The sequence below is a fragment of the Amia ocellicauda genome, chromosome 14 (genome assembly GCF_036373705.1).
Source record: "Amia ocellicauda isolate fAmiCal2 chromosome 14, fAmiCal2.hap1, whole genome shotgun sequence".
NCBI lineage: Eukaryota > Metazoa > Chordata > Actinopteri > Amiiformes > Amiidae > Amia > Amia ocellicauda.
The window spans coordinates 17,650,169-17,669,479 of NC_089863.1; the positions used below are offsets into that span (position 1 = coordinate 17,650,169).

Consider the following 19,311-nt stretch of genomic DNA (forward strand, 5'->3'; position numbering starts at 1 on the left):
TATAGGGGCCCAGACTGGAGCCAGTGCTGTGTGTACTATAGTATAGTATAGGGCCCAGAATGGAGCCAACATTTGACAACACAAATGAATCAGCTCAACTACATCCTGCATAGCTGTGAAACGTAACACATTTATTATTGTCTTGGATGGTACAATACAGATCTCAATAATAACACTTTTCAAAGGTCCTCTTGTATATTTAGAAGAAAAGGTATACGGATATAAAATCTTTGGTAAAAAAACTTCTTTGGCAATAGTAGAGAGAACGTATAAATATGATATATCAACGAGTGTGTGTATACACATAGACTTAGCATAAGTAAATAGACACCCAAGTTTGAAATATGACCAGCATTTCTTTAAACACTGTTAGCAGGTGTGCTGTAATGTGGAGCGGCTGTCTCTGTAAACACTGTTCCCATGTCTGCGTCAGGGCAGGCTGTGGCAGCTCCAGAGCAAAGTATATACACATCGACGATGGAATTAAAAGGTCAAAAATAAGAATAATACCATTAACGATCGTTATACTGATACAAAATTGGAAATTTAAAATAATAAGAATATATATATATACATACATAAATAAATATATATATATATATATGTATCTGTGCAAATGCAAAGCAAAAGATAGTGTGATATAATAGGAATCATGAACATTGTCCTGTAAAACAGCTACCCAGCTACAGTCTGCATTGACAACTCCAAACGCCACCTACAACCCAGCTCCTGTAATACCCTTCCTCCCGCTCTCTCTCTCTCTCTCTTTCTCTATCCCTCTTCTCTCTCTCTCTCTATCCCTCCCTATTTTCCTGTCCCTCTGTACCTTCCTCCCTCCCTCCCTTCCTCTCTCTCTCTCTCTCTCTCTCTCTCTCTCTCTCTCTCCTCCCTCTCTCTCACTCACAGCTGTTGACAGGGGTGCACAGCAGGGTGCTGTACAGTGGTGTTGGGCAGTGTGTCAATGGTGTCCTTCCAATAACAAGAAACTAGAATGTCTCAGTGCTCAGGTGCTGGGTCAACCCCTCTCCCTCCCAGCTGAACACTTTGATAAAGCAGAATAGAGCAGGATATAGTCCCCCCCTCCCCCTTTCCCTCCCTCTCTCCCACTCTCCCACTCTCCCCTCCTCTCTCTACCCGAAAAGTTTGATGAAGCAGGGGTGGCAGTAGGGCTTGCCCTCCTGCTCCTTGAAGCAGCCCTTGCTCAGTGGCCGCAGGCAGAAGGCGCAGACCAGGTGGTGGGGGTGGTAGCGGGCGCCCATGGCGGTGACGCAGCGGCCCGTGATCGGCTGCTGGCAGGCCTGGCACAGAGAACCCCGGCTGCGGTGGTAGTGCGCCTCGCATAGCGGCTGCCCCTCGTGCTCAAAGAAGCTGCCGTTCACAAAGGGGGTGTAGCACTCCTGCATGGGAGGGGCGGGGAGAAGGGGAGAGGAAGAGAGAGAACATTATTATTATTATTATTATTTCTTAGCAGATGCCCTTTGCCAGGGCGACTTACAAAATATCAGATTAATTCAGAAATAGAGTGCAAAAATACAGTGCAGTTCAGGCATAATACATTTTACAAATGTAGAACTTACACAAGTGTATAGGAGATACAGTAAGCAATATATAAGGTCTTACATCCTAGATTGTAAAAGCTGATGAGTGCAGACAAGATGAACATAAGAACATAAGAAAGTTTACAGAGAGGAGGCCATTTGACGCATCGTGCTCGTTTGGTGCCCATTAAGAACTGAGTGATGCAAGGATCCTATTCAGTCCATTTTTAAATGTTCTCAAATTTTCGTCTTCATCCACATCGCTGGGGAGTTTGTTCAGATTGTGACGCCTCTCTGTGTGAAGAAGTGTCTCCTGTTTTCTGTTTTGAATGCCTTGAAGCCCAATTTCCATTTGTGTCCCTGGGTGCGTGTGTCCCTGCTGATCTGGAAAAGCTCCTCTGGTTTGATGTGGTTTGAGAAGGCAGGGGAGGGGGTTCATATGGTACACACTGGCAGTGGACTGAGACAGTTACACAAAGACTAACTGACTGACTGATTGACCAACCCCCTCCCTCCTCCCTCCTCCCTCCCTCCCTCACCCTGCAGACGAAGCACTCCGGGTGCCACAGCGCATTCAGGGCAGAGATGTAGTTCTCCAGGATGGGCCGGGAGCAGCCCTGGCAGCGCGACGCGAAGAGGGCCAGGAAGTCCTCCTGACAGTACTGCTGGCCGTCACGCTCATGGAAACCTGGAGACGGACAGAGGGTGTTAATAGAGACACACTAATGAACAGAGGCACACTGCGGGCAAACAAAAAGGGACCTCACCTTCCTCCCCAAAGGAGCGCCCACACTTGACACAGCAGAAGCACTCAGGGTGCCAGTTCTTGTCCAGAGCAGTGACCATTTTCTACAGAGAGAGAGAGAGAGAGAGAGCGGAATTAGTACACTCACTCTAACACTGATCCTCACTCTCTGACACACACACTCACGTTGAGTATGGGCTTCGAGCACTGTGCGCAGTGCGGCGAGAACAGACTGAAGTAGTCGCGCTCGCAGTACGGGCGGCCCTCCTTCTCGAAGAAAGTGCGCGAGCCCAGCTGGCCCTGGCACTCACTGCACACAAAGTGGTCAGGGTGCCACACCTGCCCCAGAGCTGTCACCACCTGAGTGAGAGAGAGAGGGAGGTGGGGGTTAATACAGTACAGACACACTGACTGACTGGACACATATTAGACACACACACACACCTGTCCCACGATGGGCTTCTGACAAGCAGAGCAGGTGCCCTTAGCTGTGGTAGGGATGCCCTGCCTGCTCAGATCTGATTGGAGGAGCCCCAGCATGCTGTCCAATGAGCCGCTGGAGTTCTGGGGGGGAGGGGCTGCCTGGCGCGGCGACGTGACCACAGGTTGAGTGACAGGCGGCGGCGGCTAATGAGAGGGAGAGGCAGAGTTAGAGGGGGAGGGGATAAGCGCTCAGGGGGTTCTACTGGTACCATGGAGCGGTCCAGAGAGCTCAATATACTCACTGTGCTCTGGACCTTGAAGTCGGACAGAGACGCCATCAGCTTGTCCAGCTCCAGGGTGGCTGAGGTGGCAGAGGGCTTTCCTGAGCTGAGAGAGAGAGGGAGAGGGAGAGAGGAGTGTCAATATAGACACACTGACTGACTGACTGATCTCGACACGGCAGTGTATAAATACCACAGTGTAGAGGGCTGTGGGCGGCAGTACCTGGAGCTGTTGCTAGGGGGCGCTGTCTTGTCCCTGCCCGTCTCATCCCGGCCCTTGGAGGCCATCCCTGTCTGGAACTCCTTGAGCTTCTCTCCTGCCTCGTCCCTCTTACTGCTGGGGAACTGGGCCAGGATTTCATCTGAGAGGAACACAGCAGGACCACACTCAACACCGCAGGGTTAACATAGTGAACCCACACTCATGAACATTCAACACAGCCCTGACACTGAGACACAACCACACTCAACACAACACAGCCCTGACAATACAGACGTGCTCAAATGTGTTGGTACCCTTACAGCTCATTGAAATAATGCTTCATTCCTCCTGAAAAGTGATGGATTTAAAAGCTATTGCATCATGTATACTTGCATGCCTTTGGTATGGCATAGAATAAAGCAAAGAAGCTGTGAAAAGCGATGAATTATTGCTCACTCTAAAATGGCCTGGACACATTTGTTGGTACCCCTTAGAAAATTTAATAAATAATTTGATTATAGAGATATTCCAAACTAATTCATTTATTTAATTAGTATCACACAAGTCTCCAATCTTGTAATCAGTCATTTAAATGGAGGAAAGTAATCACTGTGCCGTATCATTGTGTGCACCACACTCAACATGGACCAGAGAAAGCAAAGGAGAGAGATGTCTGAGGAGATCAGAAAGAAAATAATAGACAAGCATGGTAAAGGTAAAGGCTACAAGACCATCTGCATCTACAAGCAGCTTGATGTTCCTGTGACAGCAGTTGCAAATATTATTAAGAAGTTCAAGGTCCATGGAACTGTAGTCAACCTCCCTGGGCGCGGCCGCAAGAGGACAATCGACCCTAGATTGAACAGAAGGATAGTGCCAATGGCAGAAAAAGAACCAAGGATAACTGCCAAAGAGATACAAGCTGAACGTCAGTTTCTGATCGCACCATCCATCACTTTTTGAGGGAAAGTGGCCTCCATGGAAGAAGACCCAGGAGGACTCCACTTTTGAAAGAAAAATATAAAAAAGCCAGACTGGAATTTGCTAAAATGCATATTGACAAGCCACAATCCTTCTGGGAGAATGTCCTTTGGACAGACTGGGGCATTTTGGCAAGTCACATCAGCTCTATGTTCACAGACGAAAAAATGAAGCTTTCAAAGAAAAGAACCCCATACCTGCAGTGAAAAATGGTGGAGGCTTGGTTATGTTTTGGGGCTGCTTTGCTGCGCCTGGCACAGGGTGCCTTGAATCTGTGCAGGGCACAATGAAATCTCAAGACTATCAAGGCATTCTGGAGCGAAACGTACTGCCCAGTGTCAGATAGCTCTGTTTCAGTCACAGGTCATGGGTCCTCCAACAGGATAATGACCCGAAACACACAGCTATAAGCACCCAAGAATGGATAAGAACAAAATATCGGACTGTTCTGAAGTGGCCTTCTATGAGTCCTGATCTGAATCCTATTGAATATCTATGGAAAGAGCTGAAACTTACAGTCTGGAGAAGGCACCCATCAAACCTGCAGTGATTGCCTCTAAAGGTTGTGCAACAAAATATTAGGTTGAGGTTTTTTTTGTCCATGCCATTTTCATTTGTTTATTATTTACAATATTATGTTGAAAACCAAAAGCAAAGTCTGATTTCTATAAAATATGGAATAATCAATGGTGGATGCCAATTACTTTTGTCAGTTTCAAGGTATTTCAGAGGAAATTGTGCATTCTTCGTTTTTTGTGGACAAATCTGAGCACGTCTGTAAGACACAGCCACACTCAACACTGTGGTTTTACTGAGACAGGGCCTACCCAGTGACTAAAGACAGAGTGATGCCTGAGTGGCTGAAACAGCACTGTGCCCTAGAGGGTGCAGTACTGTCCGTGTCCACATGAGGGCAGGCTGTGTCTTATGATTGCAATACTCACCTACAGAGACACACTGAAAGAGACACACTCAGAAACACACACACCTGTGATGTTGAACTGCGTGGCGTTGAGCTCCTGTAGCAGGTGGTCCAGCTCGCTCAGACCCCCCCCTAACACTGAGGTAGAGCTGAAAGCTGGAGGGTCCGCAGCGCGGGGGGAGCGCGGTTTACACACCGTACTGACAGAGAGAGATAGAGAGAGAGGGGGGGTTAATACAGTACAGACACACTGACTGACTGGACACTGCAGGACACTGACACTGCACTGAGAGAGAGATGGGGGGTTAACAGAGATGCACTGACAGACAACAGAAGAGATGTTAATATACTGAAATAGACTGATAGACAGATAGCTGGACAGATAGACAGACACACAGATCTAGGTTAGCCACAATGTAGTGTATTTTGGTTATACCTGTACAGTTTGTCTGTGTCTGGGTTGGAGGTACTGGACTTCATTGCCGAGGAAACAGTCTACACAAAGAGAGGGGGGGGAGGGGTTATTACAGGAACACTGTGCCACAGAGGGACAGAGAGAAACAACACAGTACAACGTATAACACAACAATGGCGCTGGTCAGTGTGTCAACCAGTGCTTCATTCTGTCAATCAATGTTTCAGCCAATCAGGTAGTCAGTCTGTCAGTGTGTCAATCCAGATGCAGCGCTGAGGTTGTACCTGCTGTGGGGTGTATGCAGGAGGAGGGGGGCGTGGCTGGGGGGGGTCTCGTGGTACAGGGGTCTGGAGGGGGGGTCCCGGGTCAGGGGGGGCCGCAGGGGAGCAGTCAGACAGCAGCACTGGCCGCCTGGAGATAGGACAGGTGGTGCTCTCCAGGTCTGCCAGCAGGGCATCTGAGAGAGAGAGAGAGAAAAGAGGATAAAGGGAGACAAGGAGAGAGAGGAAGAGAGGGAGGGAGAGAGAGAGAGAGAGAGAGATACACTGACTGACTGGCTGAACGGCCTCTCATATGAATGGACACTAGAGTAATATACTCACTAAACCTGAGAGACAGATAGGGAGAGGGAGAGAGAGAGAGAGATGTTTATATAGACATTCATTCTGATTATCATTAAGTTATAGTGTAGTACAGCACAGTGACAGTGACAATGGGGTACAGTACAGTAGAGTGACAGCACAGTACAGTACAGTGGCAGAGTGGATAAGCACATTAACAGCATAGCAGAGACAAACTATGACAGACAGACAGACAGACAGACAGACAGACACACGGAGAGCGAGACAGACACATAGACAAATGTAACACACATGGACAACACAAACAGGAACTCTTGTATCCTGTAAGTCACCCTGGATAAGGGCACCGGCCAGTAAATGAATAATAATAATTACAACTGACATAAACACAGACAGACAGACATTACGTACCGAACACAACAATACGAGGACTGAGGGGGGAGTAAGGTGGGTCAGGCTGGCCTACAGGGAGATAGACAGACAGACACAGTGAGCAATCGCGGCGCAAGACAGACAGAGGCTGGACAATCCCAGACGCAGGGACACAGCCGAGGTGGGCCATTCCAAGCACGGCAGAGCAAGCTGTGTCCAATGAGGGCTGGAGCACATACAGGCACTGACCGATCACAGCACAGATGGAGACCCCCCAACACACACTTAAATGTAGAGGTACAAAATTCAGCAAGCAGTGAAGGGCCTGACTCGCAGTCTGACCAATCATAACACACACACAACCTGGCCAATCACAGCACAGACGCATGCAGACCCCTCTCCAGTCACAGCACTGACACAGACCATGACCAGTCACAACACAAAGGGCAAGACAGGGCAACCAATCCATGAAGAAGCTAGGCTCTGTTGATAGGTCAAAATTCCCTCTTTTGTAATTAAACTTCACACACTCACACAGACAAACTCTCTCTCTCTCTCTCACACACACACACACACCCTCTCTCTCCATTAATAATCTGTCACTCTCCGTCTCCAGTGACAGGCCCGTTTTCCGAACGTGCGATTTCCTTTTCATCCCGACAGGAAGAACAGGGCCCATGTGTGCCGGCTCCGATACTCTCGCCACATTTCCCCACAATGACTCACAGACTCCTCAACCCAGTAATTACAGCCTGTCAGTAGGAAGTGGGCTGTTTGTATGGAGCCTATATATAAACACTGCAGTCCAGCACAGCACGGCACCGCACAACACAGCACAACACGGCAACAACACCCTTAACAAACGGATGCGGGCCGTGTGTTGCTCTATTCTGCCCATGCTGACCAAATACTTAGCAACAGAGACCCTGCTAATGTTGCCTTAGGCTTGTGAGCTACCTGACCCCATCATTACACCCCTAGCAACGGCAAGACAGCCCCGACCCCGGCCATGAACTCAGCAGCAACGCAGCCCTGCCCTGGATGTGTGCCGGGGAATGGAGTAGCAGAGATGCCCCGCCTTGGACTGAAATGCTGGCTTAACTCAACTTCTTCTCCTTCTTAATTGATTTAGTCCTTCAGTACGGATTCGGCTTAATTATCGTTATCATTATTATTACTTGGACACAGAGAGACAAAGGCAAAGATGAGTGAACTGAGTTAAGACAGGCTGCAATTTAAATCAATCCATCAATCAAAAAATGCAGCAATCAAGGACCCGAGATAAGGGTTATAAGGGGGTTTCGAGGGCCCCGGCGCAGTATGTATGTTTATCAGATCGGCAGTAATATACTGGCAACCACACAAAACAGTTGCAAGAAGCCCCAATAAATGTTGTTTTTGTTTTTCTTTAATAAATAAGAACAATGAGTCATTTCAGTGGCTTACGTTTGTCAGCCCCCCTGAGGCAGCTGGGAAGCGAAACTGTACAACTCGTACAGTGCAGATCGGGACAATGACGATCAGCACTAATACATGGACAAGTGATGATTTTAAAGAGGTAACGGCCGATCTATTCGACCTCCACGGAAGCTTGTCCACCCGTGACTGTGCAGTTTCCCCGCCTGACTGTTTCCCAAGCAGGAGGAGGTATCGGGCGTGTTCGGCCCATGTGCGCTGGCACCACTATGGAGTCAGCAGTGTGTCAGGACTGAGACAGGAGAAGTAACCCCCCCCACTAGTCTACAGGGAGTGGGAATGCCCTGGCAGTTAGTGGAGAGGTGGGGACTGGGACCCCGGAGCTCTGACCTGTATTGTGGGGCCCAATTGTGAGGGCAAGGCAGCAGGAACAAGGGCAAAGGGGGATACAGGGGCACCCGAGGCACTCTGACAGCGCTGGTCATATAAGGCGATCAGAGCATCACAATGGGACTTGTTGACCATATTTAGAAGTGCTTCTTACTCACACACTCGCCACACTCCCGCCGACGCACACAGCCACTCCAACACTAACAAAACGACTGCACACACACAGACACACAGGAAACCTCACACATGTTCACACCAACACACACACAAGCAATTCCACGCATATTGATGAACACACTCACACTCTCACTGACACACACTAGGTCCCTCATACACAGACACTCACAACACCAGCTCGCACTGTCAAGCACTGGCTCACTTGCACACATTTGCACGGCTTCCCTAGGCTTTTAACACTCAGTGGTTGCAATGTCTATACCCCTGGTTGAGCATCACTCCCACGCTGCCAAAGTCTCTAAGCACTGACACACACACACACACACACACACACACATGCTGGCTGACACACGCAGACACAGGCACGCACGCAGGCTCACTGGCTCCAGATAAATTGCAGTGTGGTACTAATTAAAGTCACATTGCATCCCACAGCACGCAAAAAAATACAACACACACACACACACACACACACACACAGACACAGACACAGAGTCGCGACATAAAGGGAGAATAAACGCAACGCTCGGGTCTGCAGCGTCTCAGGAGAATCGTTCGCCACCCAAACTGGCGCGCTATATATCATTTTCTTTTTTCTTTCTTTCTTTCTCTATCTTTCTGGGAGGTCTTCTGCATGGACTGAACATGTGACTTGCTCCGATGCTTTTCCCCCCCTTTCTCTGCGAAATCCCGTTATTTTGCAAGAACAGCTGTAATGCTTCCACCCGACACGACGGGACCCTTGTAATCACAAACCCAGCTTTTGTCTCACATCTGTAGCCCGTGTGCCATGTCCGTCTTTTCTTCTCTTATTGTTTTTATTTTTTAGGTTCAAGTTCCTTCATGCATCCCTTTTTTCCTCCCCCGCTAGCTCCCATTAAATCGGTATCCTGCTAGTCTTATGCGTTAGTCCTGCAAACACGGTATAGTGGCCGTTCGTTCTTTAACTTACCCAAGTCGTCCATTGTAACGGTCTCTCTCTCTCTCTCTCTCTCCTCCTTTCTCCCTGCTGTTGGTTGTTACTATTGTATCGGAGGAATTCTCAATTCGGAATAACAATATGATACAAATAGAGCAGAGAACAATCCGGATCGGCGCTTGTCTTCTGTAATTCTGCTTTAACTCGCTGGGCGCAATCTGCTCGTTAAGAGACACACACAGTGCCACACACACACACACACACACACACACACACACAAGGGCGTATTCTATTCCTTCCCAACTTTTCCAGTGCTGTTTCACACTGTACATGAAACCGGGAAGAGAGAGAGAGCGAGCGCAGAGTCCCGTTCTGGAATTGCGGGTTACCGTTCCACCCCCACCCAAGTTTCCCAGGCGGGTGACGTCACCACGCACATTCCAAAACCATATTTGGAGCAGAAATGTGGGGATGGCGGGGCAGTGGCAGAGAGCGCAGCACAGCCGCACACTGAGAGCCTGTGCATTGCTTAAGCCGGGGTAGACAGGGACTGTTGACCTGCTCAGATAGGGACACACAGTCCAACCGGCGGACCACACTGGCACATTGCTGTAACACAGAAACACACTACTACTACTACTAAGTGCATGCCAATTGTGTATTTGTACCATTATAAAAAGGAATTATTGGTATGCAGATCTAAATTGAAACACCATCCCTACCACACTACAACTAAATGGACAGACCGATCGATCTGTACAGTAAGAGAACAGACAGGAATCAGAGACAGATGTCACGGTCTGTCTCTACGAATAACTGTAGACTGATAGATACACACAGCGAAAACACAAATAGTCGGACAGATGTAGAGAAATGCATGTACAGACTCAAGAGACAGAGAGATGGATATAGACACACACACAGACCACCCAGACAGCGAGGTGAGGTGTACCAGTTGCTGTTTATTATAGTTTGTGACTCAGCATGATTGGCAGCTTCCAGGACCCCCCCCCCATCATGGCAGCTCACTATATACAGTGCAGGGAGGCCGTTATACTATGTACACTATTTACAGTGCGTGTCAGACACCAGGGTCAGTGTGTGTCCGACTCCTTTCTGTCTGTCAGTCCATCTGTCCGTCTCAGTTAGTCTCAGTAGGTCTTTGGGTCAGTCAGTCAGTCTTTCCCGGTCATTCACTCTCTCTCTCAGTTCAGGGCTTGTGTGACCAGCGTGTGGATATCGTCTCTCAGCTGCTGGGCACAGTGCACCAGGTCAGAGAGCTGTGCCAGGCCGGTGGCGGGCAGAGGGTGCGGCAGTGGGGGCTGGGAGGCCAGCAGTCGTATCAGGCAGTGCCGGCCCAGCCCGGGGTACCCGTGGCGCTGACAGAAGCGGTACATGGAGGGCAGGGAGACGATCAGGGGGGCCGACTCCAGGGGGCGGTCTGAATCCAACGCAGAAGCCACTGCGCATTCGAGCCCGCAGTCTGACCCAGACCCCGATGTGGACTGAGTGTCTGGGTCCAGTACCAGGTCTGACTGTAGCCTGCACTCCAGTTCTGATCCAGACTCGGAGCTGGTTCGGGTTCTGGAGTTCCGGGCCGATCCAGATGGGGTCCGGGATTCCGTCCCAGAGCCAGGTCGGGGTGAAAGTTCGGCTCTGGTGCCCCGGATCGCTCCGGAGTCCGACGCCAGTCCCAATCCTGGCTGGCTCTCTGCTGCCACAGCCTGTGATATCGCTGCCGCTTTGGGTGCTTTGCCGTGTTCTGACCCAGATTGCGGCTCCGATCCCGTACACTCGGGTTCCAGCCCCATCCCCTTCCCCACTCGGGCAGCAGTGCTCAAGAGTGCCCCCTGGTGTCCCAGCAGAGACACGCACAGCTGCTCCAGCTCCCCCTGCAGGCCAGGCACCAGGAAGCGGCTGGCCCCCTGCATGGCACAGGCCAGGGGACAGGGGCCTCCCACACCTGCCTCCGTCTCCATGCCCTGTGCACCTTCCTCCTCTTCTTCCTCCTCTTCCTCCTCCTCCTCCTCCTCCTCCTCTACCACTGCCATCTTTCCACCCCTCGGTCCCTCTCGCTTTCTTCTGCTACCCCTCCCTTCCTCTGCCCCTCCCTCAGGCCCTAACCAGCCCCCTACCTCTTCCTCCTCTCCCTCGCTCCAGCGGCCTCCCCCTCCCTCCCTCAGGGACCCCAGCACAGGACACTCCCCACTCTCCTCCTCCCCCTCCCCCTCCACCCTCTCCTCTCCTGCTCTCCCTTGGCTGCGATAGAGGGAGCAGCCGTGGAGGTAGTGAAGAACAGGAAGTAGCATCTGGGGGGTGACGTCCCGAATGGGGATCCCCTCCCCGGCCTGGGGTGCCCCCAACGACTCTCTGAACCCCCCCCGCAGCAGTGCCCGGAAATACTCCGACCCCCCATCCTCGGCCCTGCCCTCGTCCCCGGCTACTGCCTCCCAATTGGCTGGCAGCTTAGAGCCATCATCCAATAGGAAGACCAGGTCTGTGGTCTTCTGATGGTAAGGGCACAGACGGGTGAACCGGGGTCTCTTTGAAGGAGGGGAACGAGCGGTATGGGATGTGTTGAAGGCATAAGACCCCCCTTTCCTGCTACCCCCAGTCTCTAGTCCACCCCCCGCCACAGGACGTTCCAGAAGGGAGCCGAGGGAATCAGCCAGCAGGGCGCAGTGCAGGAAGCGAAGGCGGGAGGGGGTGGGTGGGTTTGGAGGGGGCAGCCAACCGCCCAGCCCGGCACCCCACGCGGCACACTGGTCCTCGGAGACGCAGCTGTCGTTGGGATCGCTGGAGGAGGAGGAGGAGGAGTCAGGACTGTCATGGTGTCCTAGAGGCTGCAGGGCCAATCGCAGGCCTCCGTGATCCAGGAGCAACTTCCTGAGGAGGGGCTTGTTACTGAGGGAGAGAGAGGGAGAGAGGGTTAATGCAGACATTAACTAACCATATTACACACACATTACACACACTACAGCCGTGTTCACTCCAGTGTACACAGAGACAGGGCACTGACCTGGTGATGAGAGGCAGTGCCAGGCTGCAGGCCAGCCGGTCAGGATCAGAGCCCGACAGCATGAGGTGAGACAGCACCCCAGCGCCGAACCCCGACTCGCACTGCACACGCAGGTTACCCAGCAGAGCCCGGCCTGCAACAACAACACACCGTCAAACACCGCAACAACGCACAAAGTGACACATACAGTGACGCACACTGTCACCAACCACAACAACGCACTCCCACTCACCCAGCTCCCTGACTCTGGCACGGCTGCTCTTGGACTGTCTCCTGCGGCTGCCCCTGTCCCCCTGCAGCAGCCGGTGGTGAAACAGGCAGGGCGCCCCCGTGCGCACCAGCGCCTCCAGGCAGTTGGGGTTGCAGGTGAGGCGGCCCAGCATGCGGAAACAGCGGGGGCTGGGGTTCTCGCGCAGGGACAGGTAATCCAGTAAGCCACGGAGGACGGCCGTTCTCACCAGAATGGGGCTGGGGTCGACAGCCTGGGAGAAACGCGAGAGGAGCAGCAGCAGCGGGGACTCGGGGGTCCAGGGCTCGGGGTGGTAGGGGTGGGGGTAGAGGGGCTGCTCGAGGGGGTCTGTACCCGTGGAGGAGGAGGAAGCGGTGGAAGAGGCTGGAGGGAGGAGGTTAGAAGAGGTATCTGCTTTCTTGTCTTCTGCTTCTGGGTCGCTGAGGAGGGAGCGGGAGCGGGGGCGCAATCGTTTCCGGGGCTGGTGGGAGGGAGAGGGAGAGAGATAGGAGGAAGGTGCAGCGGGAGGAGGAGGAGGAGCAGGGCAGAGGGGGGTGGGCTGGCAGGGCAAAGGAGAAGCAGAGGTGGAGAGGGAGAGGGAGAGTGAGGGGACAAGGAGAGAGGTAGGTTGTGGCGTGGAAGAGGAGGCCGGGCGGGAGAGTGTGGGCCGGAGAGAGGGAGAGCCGGAGAGAGAGGGGGAAGAGGAGGAGGAGGGGAGGGCAGGGAGAGTGGGAGACTGGTGTCGAGGGGGGTCTGTGCTGGGGGTCCCGGGCAGGCTGTCCCCCCCCCACTCCGACTCCCCTCCTGGAGACCACTGAGGAGAGAGCTCTCCTTCATTGGAGATAAAGCCCTCAGACAGCAGCCATGACCTGGGGGGGGGGGGGGGGGGGGGAGAGAACAGGAGTTAATAGAGACACGATGACCGCACACAACAGTACATGAGCACTGCCTTCTGTCCCCCGAGACCCCCAGACTTGGGAAACTCACCTGAGACTGAGGAAGCTGGACGACCCTTGACCCTGCCCCTCGACCACGCCTTCCCTCCGTATTCCGTCCGGGGGGGGAGGGAAGTCGAAGGAGGCCGTATACATCTCTCCGGGCTCCTCTCCCTCTTCCCGAGGTCCCTCCACCGGGCTCTCCCCCCGGGCCAGCTCCACCAACCGGGCCACCAACAGCGGCACCAGCCCGGCCCCCAGCAGCTGCTCCAGTGCCGATTCGTCGTACACAAAGTCCACGAAGGCCAGCACTACCAGCCGGGCGACGGCGTGGCCCTGACTGGCAGACAGACAGCTGATCAGCAGCTCCAGCCCCCCACACTCCCGCACTTTGGGCCGGTTCACTGCCTCCCGGCAGCACAGACACAGGGCCCGCAGGAAAACCCCGGATTTGGCAGGATCTCTCTTCACCTCCTCCACGAAACGAGGGATGGCCCCCAGAGAGCCGATCACGGGTCTCAGACTCCCCTGCAGGCAGGCATTGGCCAGGATCCGCAGGCTGAGCTCCTCCAGGGGCCTATTGGCCTCGCCCGAAGCCAGGGCCCCGAGTTGAGCCAACACCCCGGAGCGGGAGAGCTCGTGGGCACACTCCTGGCCGCAGCCCCGGGTCAGCTCTGCCAGGGCACGCAGGGCGGCACGGCGCAGGGCGGCGGGGGCGTCAGGGCCCAGGAGGGGAGCCAGAGATGGAAGTGTACCCTGGGACAGGAGGGCCAGCCGGTGGGCGGGGGAGTCAGAGAGGTTGCGGAGGGCTCGGACCGCAGACTGAGCACACTCCAGGTCTTGGGGGGAGGAGAAGGGAGTGGAGGAAGAGGAGGAGGAAGAGGAGGAGGAGGAGGAGGAAGAGGGGGTAGTGGGCGAGGAGGAAGAGGAGGGGGAGGGCGAGGAAGAAGAGAGGCAGAGGAGGAGGGCAGAGACGCCACCTGAGAGAGAGAGGGAGAGAGATTAATACAGACGCGGTGTGACTGAATGCTAGAGCACATTAACCAAGAGGGACAGAGGTAAACACAGAGAGGAAGAGAGGGAGGGACACAGAGTGCTGTACTGACCGGCTCTGTGGATCAGGGCGCTGTTCTCCGGGTCAATGGCCAGGTTGCCCAGGGCTCGTGCGGCCCGGTTCTGCACGGTACCCAGACCCACGCTTCTCAGCACAGTCACTGTGGGGACAGAGCACATTACACACGATGCAACACATGCACTCGCACGCACGCGCACACACACACACACTGGACACGCATACACACTGTAAAGCGTGTGGATACGGTACAACACACTACTAAACAGTAAACACTACACACAATGTTAACAGCACAAGCAGAGCAGATTAGGGCACCCAGCTTCAGATACCAGACCGGTGACTGGATCAATTTTACAGGCCTATGTGGATTTCACAGCAGCGTGTATGTGCTTGAAGGCAGTGTCTGTGTACTTATAGTAGGTATTGTGACACACATAGACTTCACACTACAGATGTCACAGCGCAGCACCGGACCGTTCCACTCACCTAACGGGGGGATCCCTCCGAGCTTCCGCACCTGAAGAATGACAGAAAACATGCAGAGACACAGACTTAGGGAACTGTGATTGTTAAAGCCCAGGTGCAGGTATGGCAGTTGCCTGTGGTTCCCCCCGCCACCCCCGGGTACCTCAGTCCGGCTCTCGGCCTCGGTGCAGCAGTTGGCCAGGATGCTGAGTGACAGGTCCAGGGTCTTGCGTGCGCGCGGCCGGCGCAGCAGCTCCAGCAGGGGGCGGAGTCCGTCGCGAGCCCGGTAGCGCGCGATGCCGGCGCCGCCCTTGATGTGGCGCGTGCGGATGGCGATGAGCGCGCGGCAGAGCCCGGCCCGGGGCTGCACCTCCACCTCCTGCACCTCCTGCCCCTCCTGCCCCCCGGCCCACTCCCGGCCCGCCGACGCCTTTGCCAGCTGGGACAGGCACCAGCTCAGCGACTCCTCGGGGACCCCCTCGCCCCCCTTTGGCACCCCCGTCGCCATCTTCCAGTCACCCCCGCCGGCAGACTGGGGACGGGAGGGGGGGGTCTGCGAAGAGCGTTGCGACGGACGACCTCTCCCCCTTCCCATATAGCTGAACTATATCAATATAAAAGTGTAATTACACTTAATTGCCCCACGCCGGTCGCCGTCTTCCCCTTTTCCCAATATGGCTGGGAAGTGTAGTTCAGACCCGCATTGAAATCAGTGAATGCCAGAGCGCTAGGAAACTACAGGTCCCACAATGCAGTTCGCAAAGGAGGGGGTGGATATGACATGAAAGGGAGTGGGTGGGGGGGGGGTTACCTGGTCGGTCCCGAAAAGGCTGCCGGGAATTGCAGTCTTTTTCTTAATCCTCTCTGAATGTTGCGGTTTCGTTACGCCCCAAGTTAATTAGGCCCGAAATACGTCACTGCCCGCAGAAACGCAGGAGCGGAGAAGTTTGAGTACAAAAACACAACGGCACCCGCTCTGTGACGGCCTGCCTCCCCGCTCTGTCCGTTTTTCCCCGTCCCCCGTTACTACCTACCGCAGAAAATTACCACTCTGACCCGACGAGACTCGGTGGAGTAGCCGGCGCCATTTTTTACCGAAGCGAAACCCAAAACAAACAGGAAGGGGGAAATGGTGCCCGGCGACTCTTCTTATTAAGCAATTGGGCAGCGCTGCGTCGATGGGACTTGTAGTCCACAGCGAGTGCCTTCTCCATTGGATTGCTTAGACCACCGCCTGCTCCAGAACTACAGCTCCCGGCTAGGGGTTGCGTCACAATTGCACATCCAGCTCTCGTTGTGCCCGGGGCATTCTGGGATTGTAGGCATTTAACCCACTTATAACAGGGCTGTGAATGTGACATAAAACTACAATTCCCATGTTGGGGGTGTTTTTCTCTTCTCCCCCCGGATATCCTGTTGATGTTGTTATATTCAGCGCTGGCGCAGTCCATCGGTGGCCGTTCGGTCTCAACGACACAGTTGCTAAAATCCACGGGAATCGTTACTGTTTCCCTCGCCGGTTGCAGGCTCGGCGCCGAAGGGGAGTGTTAACGGGGACGGCCGGGCGATGGAGGCGGGGAGCAGCGGGGAGACACCGGCGAAGCAGGAGGCGGAGAGGACGACGGTAGAGGACGTCAGGGTGGACTCCAAGAAGTCCAAAGGCGGTGGGTTGTGGGACGGACGGAGACGGGTGTGCAGAGGAGGGGATGGACAAAAGTATTGCAGTGATTTTCCATGCTTGAAAGTGACTCAGTGCAAGAGATTGAGAGACATCGTGAATTGCATATGGTACTGCACGGTGTGGGGTATTAATAGCGGCTCAGTGCAGTAAGGACAGTCTGCACAGAAGACAGCTGCTCAGGCGGCTGTATTGAACTTTTCTGTAAGGCACTCGCTAGGGTGCGCCCGAGTTTAAAACACCACGGTGTTGGTTCAATGTAATAGGTGAATGCAAGTTTCAAATGAAGGGGTGCCAATACTTTTGTCTGCCAATTGAAATGGGTGTTTAGACTTATAGGGTTCATTGCTAAGTTAGGCTAAGTTAGTGTTCTAATAAGTCACCATTGCCTATTATAAAAGGATTATGTAGAAATAGCTAAATTACTCTTGGGGTTGCCTCCATTGTACGATCGATTATAATAATACAACTTAGATATATTTATAATAACTTGCATACTGTCATAAACATATCTATGCTTACTTTTACATACTATTACTGATGCATATTACTCCAAACCTAAATTATACTATTACTACTTCGATTACAAACTATCAGTGATATTAACCGGCATACTGCCATAAAAATAATACTTATCCAGTCAGATTTCATGCAAGAAGTACTGGCACATGCAGAACATTTCAAATAATTATCATTGACACTAGATTAGTGTCAGGTCTTGGATTAGTAATTAGATTACTTCCTAAAATAGTCATTCTGTGCCCTCTTCCTGGTGTGGGAGTGTGTTTTTGTGTGTTAGTGCTGCCCTGCAGTAGCCGTGGCTATTGAAAATGGATGGATGGATGGATGGATGGATGGAGGGATAGACAGTGACTCAGCGCCCCTCTCCCTCTCTGCAGATTTCCTCTGGACGTCCGAGGCTACCTGGACACTGGTGCGGGTCCGGCTGGCGCTGGACAGCTCGTTCCGGCAGCCCGTGTGCAGGAAGGCGCGGCTGTGGGAGCGGGTGGCCGAGGCGGTGCGGGCGGGGGGGCACCGCGAGGTCAAGGGCCACGAGTGCGACTGCAAGTGGCGCAACCTGCTGGCCACCTACCGCAAGAACCGGGAGAGAGCGCGGCGTCTGGGCGGCCAGGCCGTGCACTGGGAGTTCTTCACCGCCATGGACGCTGTGCTGGGCAGAGGGGGCGACGATGGGGGTGCGGGAGAGGGGGCCACCGCCGCCGCCGCCACCCACCCCAGCCCTGGAAGCCCCAAGAAGAAATCCCCTCACTCAGCCACTGCCACGGCCCCTGCGGTCGCCACCGCTGCCGCCCGCCCCCAGCCCGGCTCGTCCCCAGGGCCGAGGGTGGGCGTTGCCGCCAGTGAGGTGGGCCCCCAAGGGACAAAGGTCAAGAGGAGGAGCCCACCCTGCTCCTCCTCCCCGTCCCCCTCCCCAGACGGGCTGCAGCTATACCTGGAGCTGCAGGAGAGGCGGCTGGCGCAGTGGGAGGAGCAGCGGGACCTGGAGGAGAGGAAGATCCAAGCCATCAACAACCTGGCCCAGGCCATCGCCAGCCTCGCCCAGAAGGACTGACTTGACCAGCTGATTGGCTGGAGGATTCTTTTTTAGGTTAAAACAGGCAAGGCTGTTTTACGGGAGTGCCACGCCCACCATGGATGCCACTTCCTCTTCTTGTTGGATGGTGTGGGCATGCTGGATAGCGTAGTACAATCACAGCTCCTGTCGGTCAGGGAAGCAGGATAGACGGCACAGTGATGCACGGATAGTACAGCACAGACAGAGTACAGGACAATCCAGGCGGTACAGACAGCAGCCACTCACGGACAACAGACGCACACAGACAGGAGACACAGAGTACAGGACAATACAGTACAGCACAGACAGGCACGTGGTGTGCTGACCCCTATTTCAGAATGAATAACTGTTCCCTGCCTTTGTTACATTTTTTTTTTATTAACATAAAATTAAAAACCAAAAAGCCAAAGCCTCCTCTGTGTCCTCTGTAATTACTTTAATCAAAATAAGTCTCCTGATCACAGTCAGTGGATCCTGTAGTTCAGGGGTTCCCAACCCTAGTTCTGCAGGAGCGCCTACCCTGCTGGTTTTTGTTCCAACTGAGCTCTCAATTAGTTAATTGAATTATTAATTTCCTAAATCAGAGCCTTTGAATTATTTTAAACAGTAGGGGGTTTAACTTAAGTATAGAAGTTGTGTAAATAACTTATTAAAGAATTAACTATTCCGCAGTATTAATAGTCAAATGTAAGCAGACTCATCCTTCAATTAAGGGTTCAATTAGGTAATTGAGAGCTCAGTTGAAACAAAAACCAGCAGGGTAGGAGGTCCTCTGGGACCAGGGCTAGGAACCCCTGCTCACGATACGATACATACCTCTATGCCAGTGGTTTTCAAGTCCTGTCGTGGTGTACCCCTGTGTCTTCTGTTTTTTGTTCTTGTTGAGGTGTCAGTTACTTAATTGAGCCCTTATATTACATATTTTCACCAGTTTAAGAGATGAAAACAATAGCATAGTTCTTTAAAGAAGCT

The 19,311-nt window shown here is 53.2% G+C and overlaps 3 protein-coding genes across 4 annotated transcripts; 1 reads left to right on the plus strand and 2 right to left on the minus strand.

Annotated features, from left to right (window-relative positions):
- Positions 1-110: 110 nt before the first annotated feature.
- On the minus strand, positions 111-9,749 carry LOC136767807 (transforming growth factor beta-1-induced transcript 1 protein). 2 transcript variants are annotated; one of them, XM_066721818.1, is made up of 12 exons: positions 9,396-9,749; positions 6,500-6,550; positions 5,792-5,964; positions 5,529-5,587; positions 5,159-5,292; positions 3,211-3,349; positions 3,009-3,093; positions 2,728-2,910; positions 2,470-2,643; positions 2,306-2,387; positions 2,078-2,226; positions 111-1,397 (listed from the first exon to the last, which is right to left on the minus strand). In XM_066721818.1, exons 1-12 carry the CDS (start codon positions 9,406-9,408, stop codon positions 1,131-1,133), a joined length of 1,509 nt encoding a protein of 502 aa, XP_066577915.1. In that variant the 5' UTR covers positions 9,409-9,749; the 3' UTR covers positions 111-1,130. The 2 variants fall into 2 exon arrangements, with proteins under 2 accessions (XP_066577915.1, XP_066577916.1); XM_066721819.1 differs by lacking the exon at positions 6,500-6,550 and having other exon boundaries at positions 9,396-9,748.
- Positions 9,750-10,304: 555 nt separating this feature from the next.
- Positions 10,305-16,521, minus strand: armc5 (armadillo repeat containing 5). Its single transcript, XM_066721676.1, has 7 exons — positions 15,249-16,521; positions 15,107-15,137; positions 14,652-14,759; positions 13,598-14,525; positions 12,614-13,479; positions 12,382-12,514; positions 10,305-12,266 (listed from the first exon to the last, which is right to left on the minus strand). The coding sequence occupies exons 1-7, from the start codon at positions 15,678-15,680 to the stop codon at positions 10,568-10,570; spliced, it is 4,197 nt and encodes a 1,398-aa protein (XP_066577773.1). The 5' UTR covers positions 15,681-16,521; the 3' UTR covers positions 10,305-10,567.
- LOC136767916 (uncharacterized) lies at positions 16,499-18,748 on the plus strand. The gene is made up of 2 exons (XM_066721995.1): positions 16,499-16,749; positions 17,663-18,748. Exons 1-2 carry the CDS (start codon positions 16,653-16,655, stop codon positions 18,334-18,336), a joined length of 771 nt encoding a protein of 256 aa, XP_066578092.1. The 5' UTR covers positions 16,499-16,652; the 3' UTR covers positions 18,337-18,748.
- Positions 18,749-19,311: the final 563 nt, after the last annotated feature.